This window comes from Ictidomys tridecemlineatus, chromosome 5 (assembly GCF_052094955.1).
Source record: "Ictidomys tridecemlineatus isolate mIctTri1 chromosome 5, mIctTri1.hap1, whole genome shotgun sequence".
NCBI classification, from domain to species: Eukaryota; Metazoa; Chordata; class Mammalia; order Rodentia; family Sciuridae; genus Ictidomys; species Ictidomys tridecemlineatus.
The window spans coordinates 178,331,143-178,341,271 of record NC_135481.1 but is presented as its reverse complement, the minus strand read 5'-3'; the positions used below and the strand labels follow the sequence as shown (position 1 = coordinate 178,341,271).

Here is a 10,129-nt window from a genome sequence, read left to right as displayed (position 1 = left end):
AAAGAGGAAAGTTATAATCTAGATCAGCCCACTTACGGTGGATTGGGACAGGGAATGTGACTGGGCTGTAGTCAGGGTCTCCCTAGACCCAGACCCTATAGATGGGATCCTGAAGTTCCAGTCTTTAGTCACTCACTAACACTTCCATAGGATCATAGGGAAAAGTGGGAGTCCCTGACAGAAGCCCAGATGGGAAGGCAACCATAATGGAATATGAAAGTTGTGAAGTGGCTTCAGTCACTCTTGCTTAACTGAGGGGCTTGTCAGAGTTCCTGTGAGTGAAGCCCTGCTCGTCTCTTCCCAAAAGTTTTAGATGGAAGACACTGGGGTACTCCTAGGGAATATCACTCCCCTTCCCACCTGCCACACAAATCAGAGCAGCTACATGTATAGCCTGAAAGATACTTAAGAAAACCAATCACACCTTCTTGAGGTCACAAACTTTATTCCTACAACCATGGAGCTTAAGCATCAACAGGGCAAGAGAAGAGAGTTCCATATGAGTGTATCTCTCATGGGCAGGCTCTGTTCATGGAAAGGTGGGTACAGGACAGGGAAGATAAGTTCCTCTGATCCTAGTAACAAAGTACACCCACTCCTCCAAAGAAGCAGATGATTTGAAAAGCATCTAGAGACTGAACTGGCTTGCACAGTCTCTGGAGAAAAGAGGGAATTCAGACTCAGAACAGAAGCAGCAAAGTATTTAAAAAAATAATTATTATTCCTGGACTCACAAACTGTCATTCCTAAAGACAAGTGCGTATCCAAGATAAGTACTGGTGCTTTCTGAGAAAGCTGACACAGGATTATAGGGTTGGCTCCCAGCTTCAGTCTAGGCCCTTATTTACCCTCTGAACTTAAGTTAGGGACATGGTCTTCAGGTCCCTGTACTGGGCATGGAGAGTTCTTTGGAGACTGGAGACATTAGTCTGAGGCTGACTTGGGACTTTGTCCCTTTTGCCTGGCAGTCACAGGAAACTGTCTCCATATAGGGACAAAGTGTGGGTCAGGATTGGCCCTCAGTACTCCTAGAAAGGGGACAGGGAGGACGGACAGAACTTTGGAGAGCCAAGCAGGAGAATCCTGGGTAAAGAGTCTTGTTCACTGGATGGTCAGGCAGCGGTGGCTAAAGAGGTGACTGATGACAGATGGGTCAGCCACTGTAGATGTGTCCCCCATGTCATGGTCATTCTGAGCAATCTTTCGAAGCACTCGCCTCATGATTTTTCCTAGGGGACCACAAGCCTCTGGTTACTAAGTGATAGCACTGACCCATCCAGCCCCACCAAAGGCTTTCATCCACATACCCCATACCACTGGGCCTCAGCCCATCCCAATCCCTGGAGGTATCTGAACATACCTGAGCGGGTTTTAGGCAAGCCAGGTGCATTCTGGATGTAGTCTGGTGTGGCAATCGGGCCAATCTTTTCTCTAACTGTAATCAACAAATCAAATTTTTCTTCAGCACCTTTAGCCAGACTCTCAAAAGCCAAGGGAGGGATGGTTTAGTTCCCCAACTGTTTCCTCTTGAAGGCCCTGTCTACAGAGTCACCCTCAGGTTCTCTGCCTCTCCTATTATATCTTAACCCATGTTCGTGGAACTCTGGCTATAGAATCAGCCTGCCAGAATTTAAATACACCTTTCAGGAAGGATACTCTTGGGCAAGTGATTTAACTTCTCTGCACCTGAAGTTTCTTCATCTTTGAAGCTAGAGTAACAATAGTATCTCTTTCATGGAGGTGATTATAGGGATTAAATGGGATCATGCATTTAAAGCACTAAGCCCAGTGGTGGCACAAAAAAAGTATTAAATAATTGTTGGCTATTATTACCCTGTAGAAAGACTAGTGGAAACTAAGTAGGTAGAAATCATTTGGACCATGGGACCCCGTGAACTCTATTCATGGTTTGGGGAACAGCTTGCTGCAGCCCCTCCCTAACAACATGCAGACCCTCTAGTTCTTGCCGAGGGGAACTCCTTACTCTGCTTCTTGAGCTCCTCAGTGAGGGTGGGGCTGAAGCTGTGGCCATCACACAGGGTAACAAAACAATAGAGGCATTCGCCCTTCACAGGATGAGGATGGCCCACCACAGCTGCCTCTGCCACAGCTTCATGTTCCACAAGTGCTGACTCCACTTCTGCTGTACTCAGCAAGTGTCCTTGTCAAGAGAAAGGAAATGCCATGAGAGATTCCAGCCTTTGCCTCAGCCTTTGTTCCACTGGTACCTGCAGGCAGACCCCAGTCTGCATGGAGAATGCCCTTCATCCAGTCCTCATGTGGCATGTTTCCAGTTACCTCACCACCCCAGTCCCTCTTCTAGGCATATTCCAGTGCTGATCATTCTTCCAAAACCTGGACCCAGAACTGAATACCACACTCCACACATGTCTGGTCCGGCCAAATGACAATCCTGGGTCTCTATGAAGTTTTTAGCTGGGAATTGTCAGGGTAACAGAGCTAATGAAATAGTAGGGGGTCCTGGGCCCTCACCAGATACATTGAGCATGTCATCAATCCTGCCAGTGATCCAGTAATAGCCATCCTGGTCCCGCCGGCAGCCTGGGAAGAAATGCACAACATATAAATACCCCACAATAGAGCACATGATCCACATTACCAAACTGTCATACCCACTGCAGTAGATTTCTAGTAAATCTTTCAGCTTCCAGTCTCCATGATGGTCCCATTGATCTCCATCTCCTAGTATTTAAAGCCCTGCAAATAGTTCTCTTTCTCACTCTGTAAGGTTAGTCTGTGTAACCAACAGAATTTGGCAGAAATGATGGGATGTCATTTCTTTTTTTTCCTTAACATTCATTTCTTAAGTTTTAGGTGAACACAATATCTTTACATTTATATGGTGCTGAGGATTGAACCCAGTGACCTGTGCATGCTAGGCGAGCATGCTACCACTGAGCCACAACCCCAGCCCAATAGGATGTCATTTCTGAGATTAGATTACAGAAGACACATTGGCTTCCACTTTGGATGTATCCTCTCAGATCTTGTACTCGAGGGAAAGCCAGCTGCCACGTTGTAAGTAGCCCTACAGAGATGGTGAGAAACTGAGTATTTCTGCCAGCAGCCACATGATTGAGTAAGAAAGTGGGTCCTCTAGGCTCAGTCATACCTTTAGATAACTACAGCCCCTACCAACAATTTGATTGCAATCCTTTAGAGACACTTGACAAAGAACTACCCACCTAAGCTGTTCACTGATCCTGATAACTCAGAAACTGTGTGAGATAATATAACACTTGTTGTTTTGAGTTACCATCTTTGAGGGTCATTTATTCCATGGCAGTAAATAACTAATATAGCCATCTCAAGTCGCTGTAACTCAGGTAGTTGTTTTCTAAACAGTAAAGTAGTTCTTATCACTCCCCTTCTTAAAACATGTAAATGTCTCTCATTGTACTTTGAATAAAATCTAAACTGCTCATTGTGGCCCACAAGACCCTATATTATTTACTCTCCAGCTTCACGTGATATTCTTCCCTGTGCTTACTACACTCTAGCCATACAGGCTTCAGTCCATTCCTCATTCATTTCAAGCTGTGTTGGAGCTGGGGGTGTAGCTTAATGGTAGAGCACTTGCCTAGCATGCATAAGGCCCTGAGTTACATACCCAGCACTGCAACAAACAACAAAAAAAGACAAAAACACCACTTTGTGTCCTACTGAAAACAATACTCTTAATCTAGATTTCCCTGTATCTAGTTCTTTTTCACCCCTCAAGTCTCTGCTCAAATGTCAGTTCAGAAAAGCTGCCTCTGACCACTCTCTACTCTGTGTTGAGTAGCTGTCCCTGAAGACACTCTTTATCACATTATTTTCATCATATCACTTACCTCTACCTAAGATAAGCTTATTTACTTGTTTGCTGGATTTATTGTCTATCTCTAACTAAAATGAAATCCCATGATAAAAGATACCTTGACTATTATTCATGGTAATATACCTTGTGCTTATTAGATCAGTGGTTGGGCATAGTAGGTTCTCAGTAAATACTTATAGATGAATGGACTTGGCGGACAAACAGGTTCCAAACATGGAGACACACATGACATAGTAACAAACATTGCTACATGCTCCATCTCTGTCAACACAGGATCAAGAAACAAGAAAACTCTTAGACATTTAACATTAGATGGCATCATCTTGAGAACTTTCCTGCAATATTCATTCCTGTTCTTAAAGTTTTCTCTGTTGCTCTGCCTGTTTACTAGACAGTGATATTTAGGACATGTTCCTTTCTGTTCTCTACCCTTAACCAACTCTTTTGAAAATGGAAGGTGAAGGTACATCTTAATGGGAGGTGCAGGGAGAGGCTAGCCAAGGCTCACCATCTCCTGTCACGTAGTACCCAGGGAACTTCTTAAAGTAGGTGGTCTCAAAGCGTGTGTGGTTCCCATAAACCGTGCGCATTATCCCTGGCCAGGGCTGCTTAAACACCTGTGGAGGGAGGAAGGCACAGTGATCACAACTGCTAGGCTGTCTCAGAGGAAGATAATCATTGCTTTGCTAAATACGGGGGGGAATATCCTAAAGTCCATTCCTGGGAAGTAAGACAAACTTTAAGCTTTGGAGATGAATGATCCTGGCTTGGAATCCCAATTCTATAACTTACTAGCTAGCTATGTGATCTCAGGAAACTAACTTTGCTTCTCTTAGAATCCTCATTTGTAAACCTGAGAAGTTATTTTGAGGATTAAATTAATAGTATGTAGAAACTACTTAGCACAGTGTTCTATTAATTATAAGCTTTTAGTAAATTTTAAGTCCAGCTTAAAGCAAATGAAAACAGTCATATAAAAAAATGGGACTCAAACCAGGTGTGGTGGCACATGATTAAAATCCCTGGTATTCAGGAGACTAAGGCATTAAAAGTTTGGGGATAGCCTAGGCAATTTAGCAAGATCTTATCAAAAAATAAAAAGGACTGGGGCTATAGCTCAGTGATAGAATGCCCCTGAATTTAATCTCCAGTACCACACCAAAAACAAAACAAAAAAATGGGTCCCACACATGAGTTAATAATAATGTTCTGTGGTAGCGGATTCATGGGAACAGATGGAATTATAGGCTGAGTCAAAAGGCCTAGATTCAAGTCCTGATCCTGTTACTAACTGTTCTTAGAAAAATGAAATTGGGTAGGGTCTGGAAGACATGGCTGATAAGATCCCTATTAAGTACTTACACAAACATCATAATAGCTAACATTTATTGAGCACTAACTTCTAGGTTTTGTGCTAACCACTTTCCATGGATTATCTAATTGAAAAAACAGCCACAGGAGACAAAAGTAATATTAAAACCCAACTTTCCAAATAAGGAAAGTTAGGTTCAAAGGTATTAGGTAACTTCTCTGAGGTCATAGAAGAGGCAGAGCCAGGATTTGAACCCAGACAGGCTGACTCAAGAGCCTACATGATTATCTACTATGTTATTAAGCCTCCTGTCTCAAGAATGTTTGTCAAAGGAAGAATTAGGACTGTCTTCCATACCCCAAAAAATATCATTGGGGTGGGGGGCTAAGGCTATGGCTCAGTGGTAGAGCGCTTGCAAAAAAAAAAAAACAAAACAGCATGTGTGAGGCACTGGGTTCAATTCTCAGCACCATGAATAAATAAATGAATAAAATAAAGGTCCATCAACATCTAAAAAATTTTTTTTTAAAAGTTTCATAGGGAGGGCTGGGGATGTGGCTCAAGTGGTACCACGCTTGCCTGGCATGCGTGCGGCCCGGGTTCGATCCTCAGCACCACATACAAACAAAGATGTTGTGTCCTCCAAAAACTAAAAAATAAAAATATTAAAAATTCTCTCTCTCTCTCCCTCTCTCTCCCCCCCCCCTCTCTCTTAAAAACAAAAAAGTTTCATAGGGAAGCAGAATCTTAAAAGGGCCATAAGAACCTTGTGCACCAAAAGGCAGAGATGCAGACAAAGTATCTAGAAGAATTCCTCCTGAAGTCTTTCAATAGAGGACAAACCACCAACTGTGGAGCTTCAGTTCTAAGCAGCTACCAAGAAAGATCAGGTTATTAACTCTGAAGTAAAGTAGCTGTGGTAGATCCTTTTCCTTCTTCAAAGGACCCCCCCTCCATCAAAAAAAAAAAAAAAAGGCAGGGCCTTACCAGATAACCTTCAGCTTCACCTTCTAACTCTTCCCCAGATTCATTCAGGATTGCAGGAGCTACGCCAAAGAAAGGGAAGGACTAAAAGCAAATAGGAGACAGAACCCAAGAAAAGGAATGAGACAATTCTGACTCAACTCCAAAGGAGCCCCAGCACCCCAAATTCCTCATACATATGGGTCCATTCTCCAGTAGACCAAATACCCCACAACCCTATCCCTGCCAAGCCCAGGACCAACAGGGGAAATTCACTCACAGCAGAACCAGGTTTCAGGGGTGTGGCACCAGGGAGGGGGGTCAGCATGTGTCCACCCTGTGGAAATCAGAGATCAGGAGTTTGAGTCAGTTTTCCAACATTGTCCCTGAGCCCATCCTTCTGAACCCCTCACTCACTGTCTCTGTTTGCCAGAAGGTGTCCACGATGGGGCAGCGCCGGGCACCTACCACCCGGTGGTACCACAGCCAGGCCTCAGGGTTGATAGGTTCACCCACTGTCCCTAGCACCTGTAAGGATGCCCGGCTATGCCTTGGGCAGGGAATGGGAGAGAGGAAATTTCTGAGTACCACTGGGAGCCAGGGTACACATGTCCTGGTCCTTCTCTTACTTTCTCCCCTATTCACGTCAGAGAATTGGAACAATGGAGAAAAAACTATGTACAAAGGGCAACACCCAGCTCTGAAGGATTTCTATCTATAGGACACCAACTGGGAAGGGGGTGTCTCACTTGATGACAGGTTCATCTCCAAACTTCATGAGCAGACGAATGGCTGTCGGTGCTGTGTAGAACTTGGTCACCTTGTATTTGTCCACGATGCTCCATAGGCGACTCACATCTGGGTATGTGGGGATCCCTTCAAACTGACCCCAGTGAAAGCAGCAGATCATTCCTGGTCCTTCCCAAGAGTCTTACCATTCCCTTAGTTTCAGTATTTTGCCCTATCTGACCAACCAAGTAGAGAACTTCCTAGTCACCACACACAACCCCTCAAGGACTCCCGTTTTTCTAGGAAACAAGTCCACTGCCTCTAGTCTAAGTGTCTTGGAAAGCAGTCACCCAGGATAATCTTGTCCATCCCCCAGCCTAGGCCAGGTGGCCATGAGTTCCAGTTCCCTTCTCACCAAAACACTGGTGGCACCATTTGCCAGTGGCCCATAGGTGACATAGGAATGGCCAGTGATCCAGCCAATGTCTGCTGTGCACCAAAACACATCCTCTGCGTGGAAGTCAAACACATATTTGAAGGTTGTAGCCACATAAAGCATGTAACCGCCAATTGTGTGCACCACACCCTGTAGAAGGAATAGTGCTTCCGGTTGGGCTCTTATACCCAACTCCACTGACCAAAAAATGGAGGCTAGGCAGAGCTGGAGCAGACCCTTCTCAGGGATCCTGACCCTGTCAGCATCCCTTTCACAACATCTGTCTCTCTTCCCTCTCCTTTCTCCATGTTCCCATCTTATCTCCTTTATCACATACCTGATATCACACATGCATAGCAACCCATCATTCCAACCTACACACTCAAATTCTATGTATTTATTTATTGGTTTGTTTTTGGTACTGGGGACTGGATCCCTGGATGTTCTATCACTGAGCTACATCCCCAGTCCTTTTTATTTTTTGAGACAAGGTCTCACTAAATTGCCCAGGCTGGTCTTGAACTTGCAATCCTCCTGCCTCAACCTCCTGAGTTACTGGGATTACAGATTTGCACCATAGTGCCCAGCAACCTCAGAGTATATTTCTAAGTCACCCACATTACTCACACACACACACATGAACACTCCTAGAACTTGCATCTGTGTATTTGCACCCACACACTCAATTCCACATTGTCAGAGTGACTGGAATAAACAGTCACCCTTAGCCCCTCCCTAACCTATCCCTAGAAAAGAGATGCCAAAATTGTGTTTTTAAAGACCCATTGAGGGATATTCCAAATGATGGAGAGAACTTAGGGGGTAGGGTAGGTGGGAAAGCAGAGTGACATAGCTTTCAAGTCTTTCAGATCAATTAAAGAGTCGGTTTTCTTAAGTCCTTCCAGCTCTCACACTGTGCTCTAACAGAGGATGTCAACAGTGAGTCATGAAGAAGTAACTGAATGATTCCTGTGCCCATCCTCGACATTGACACTCTCTTTCCACCAAACCATGAGGGAATGGGCAAGTAGCATCCAGGTCAGTCACACAGACTGATCCTTTCGCCATTTTCTGGGCCCCCATCTGACTTATCTTACCCTGGGCTTCACCTTCTAGTAACTGAGAATTTATGTCTTAATTTGATTTAGAAAAGGTATCGTAACATTTTTGAAACTCAGAGTTGTAGAATAAAATTCCTGTTGTTACATGCTTTCCCAGAAACCCACTTTTTACTCTTACATAGTAGAGGCAACCATACATACACACTTGCCTTGGGTTTGCCTGTTGAACCACTGGTATATAGGATGAAGAGTGGGTCCTCAGCATCACACCACTCAGGCTCAAACTCATCCCCTGCCTCTTGCATGAGTTCATGCCACCACAAATCAACCCCTTGATTCCAGGAGATCTGCAGAGACAGGAAGACAGGAATGGGCAGGGAAGGACGGTGAGCAACTCAAGATGGGAGCAGGAGACAGCCCTACCTGGCACCTGGAGGGATGGGGTGGGACTAGTAGATGAAGGTACAGGAAGGGAAGGAGGGCCCTGCAAGGATAGAATGGACAAAACAAAAAGAACCACAGGTTTCCTGGGTTTTTCAAGCACCCTGACATCCTTCCTCCACCCCTACCCACCTCTTTCCTCACCAAGCCTCAGGCTGAGGAGGGTCCCTTGGTTGGTTACTTCCCATCCTTCAATTCTCAGCTGAATGTCACCTTCTTAGCTTTTACCTAAACAAGTATCTGATAGATTCCCATCCCATCCCTGCTATTTTTATTAATCACATCATATTTCTTTCTCGAATAACATATATTTCTAGTGATCTTCTTTGTTTACTTGATTATTGTCTCCCTTGACTAGATTCTAGAGACCTCAAGGATGACAGTGGTATGTTGCCCTTTTTTCACCCCTAGGTCCCCAACACTTAGTAAAGTGCCTGACACTCAAAAGACATTCAGTAAAATTTTTGTTGGATGAATGACTAGCACACACAGCCTGCATACACACATGTACTATGGGACAAGGGCTCATCAGCAGGGATGCAGACACCACACAATTTAGAAATGCAAAATCAGAGTCTGCAAGTGAGGTGGGCACTTGACCCTGTTAGTAGTAAAGAAATCAACAGATCTTGGTCCAAGCACTTTTTCCTTGTATATCCACAGCATATCCACATTAGGGGTTCTCTTTTGCCTTTACAGCACTGATACCAGGTTTTTTTTCCCATAGCAATTTCTACTTGAGGAGACAGGTTCCATTCAGCAGGAAGCCTTGCTTCAGGAAGGTAGAGAAGGACCAAAGTGGATTCTTCCCAGGAGAGGAACATCCCATCCCCCTTTTACTTGATTGCCATTGATAATGTCTTCTGGATCTGTCATCCTGAAAATTCTCTCAAGTCTGAGACTATTGTCCTTTCCTAGCTACAAAACCTTTTTGCAACATCTTTTGTGTGTGTGTGTGGGGGGTGGCATTGCTGGGTATAGAACCCAGAGTAGGCAAGTATCCTACCACCACTGAGCTACATGCCAAACCCTATATCACTTTTGTGTGTGTGTGTGCATGCGTGGGGTATTGAGTATCAAACCCATAGGTGCTTTACCACTGAGCCACATTCCCCAGCCCTTTTTATTTTTTATTTCAAAAGAGGGTTTCACTAAGTTGCTGAAATTGTCCATGAACTTTCAATCTTTCTTCAGCCTTCTGAATTGCTGGGATTACAAGCATGTGCCATGATGCTGAGATGTATCACCTCTGAACAACAGTTTATTTATTTATTTTACATATTTATTTTTTAGTTTTAGGTGGACACAATATCTTTATTTTATTTTTATTTGGTGCTGAGGATTGA

The 10,129-nt window shown here is 44.2% G+C and overlaps 1 protein-coding gene and 1 long non-coding RNA gene across 6 annotated transcripts in view; both read right to left on the bottom strand.

The window, feature by feature from the left end:
- Positions 1-425: 425 nt before the first annotated feature.
- Acss2 (acyl-CoA synthetase short chain family member 2) overlaps positions 426-10,129 on the bottom strand; it is a 48,199-nt gene continuing 38,495 nt past the window's right edge. For 3 of the 5 annotated variants that reach the window (XM_005329902.5, XM_005329903.5, XM_040273883.2), the window contains 11 exons: positions 8,552-8,689; positions 7,261-7,431; positions 6,866-6,999; positions 6,534-6,666; positions 6,397-6,453; positions 6,141-6,221; positions 4,350-4,458; positions 2,494-2,562; positions 1,985-2,161; positions 1,361-1,435; positions 426-1,229 (listed from right to left, as the gene is read on the bottom strand). In XM_005329902.5, the coding sequence (XP_005329959.1) occupies positions 1,102-1,229; positions 1,361-1,435; positions 1,985-2,161; positions 2,494-2,562; positions 4,350-4,458; positions 6,141-6,221; positions 6,397-6,453; positions 6,534-6,666; positions 6,866-6,999; positions 7,261-7,431; positions 8,552-8,689 (1,272 nt within the window). In that variant the 3' untranslated portion in view covers positions 426-1,101. Of the gene's footprint in view, positions 1,230-1,360; positions 1,436-1,984; positions 2,162-2,493; positions 2,563-2,587; positions 4,103-4,349; positions 4,459-6,140; positions 6,222-6,396; positions 6,454-6,533; positions 6,667-6,865; positions 7,000-7,260; positions 7,432-8,551; positions 8,690-10,129 lie in introns of those variants that run through there. The other 2 variants (XM_040273882.2, XM_078051670.1) reach the window with 2 other exon arrangements.
- LOC144378114 (uncharacterized) lies at positions 5,570-6,129 on the bottom strand. Its single transcript, XR_013439659.1, has 2 exons — positions 5,920-6,129; positions 5,570-5,802 (listed from the first exon to the last, which is right to left on the bottom strand). It is a non-coding gene; the product is annotated as an uncharacterized LOC144378114 (long non-coding RNA).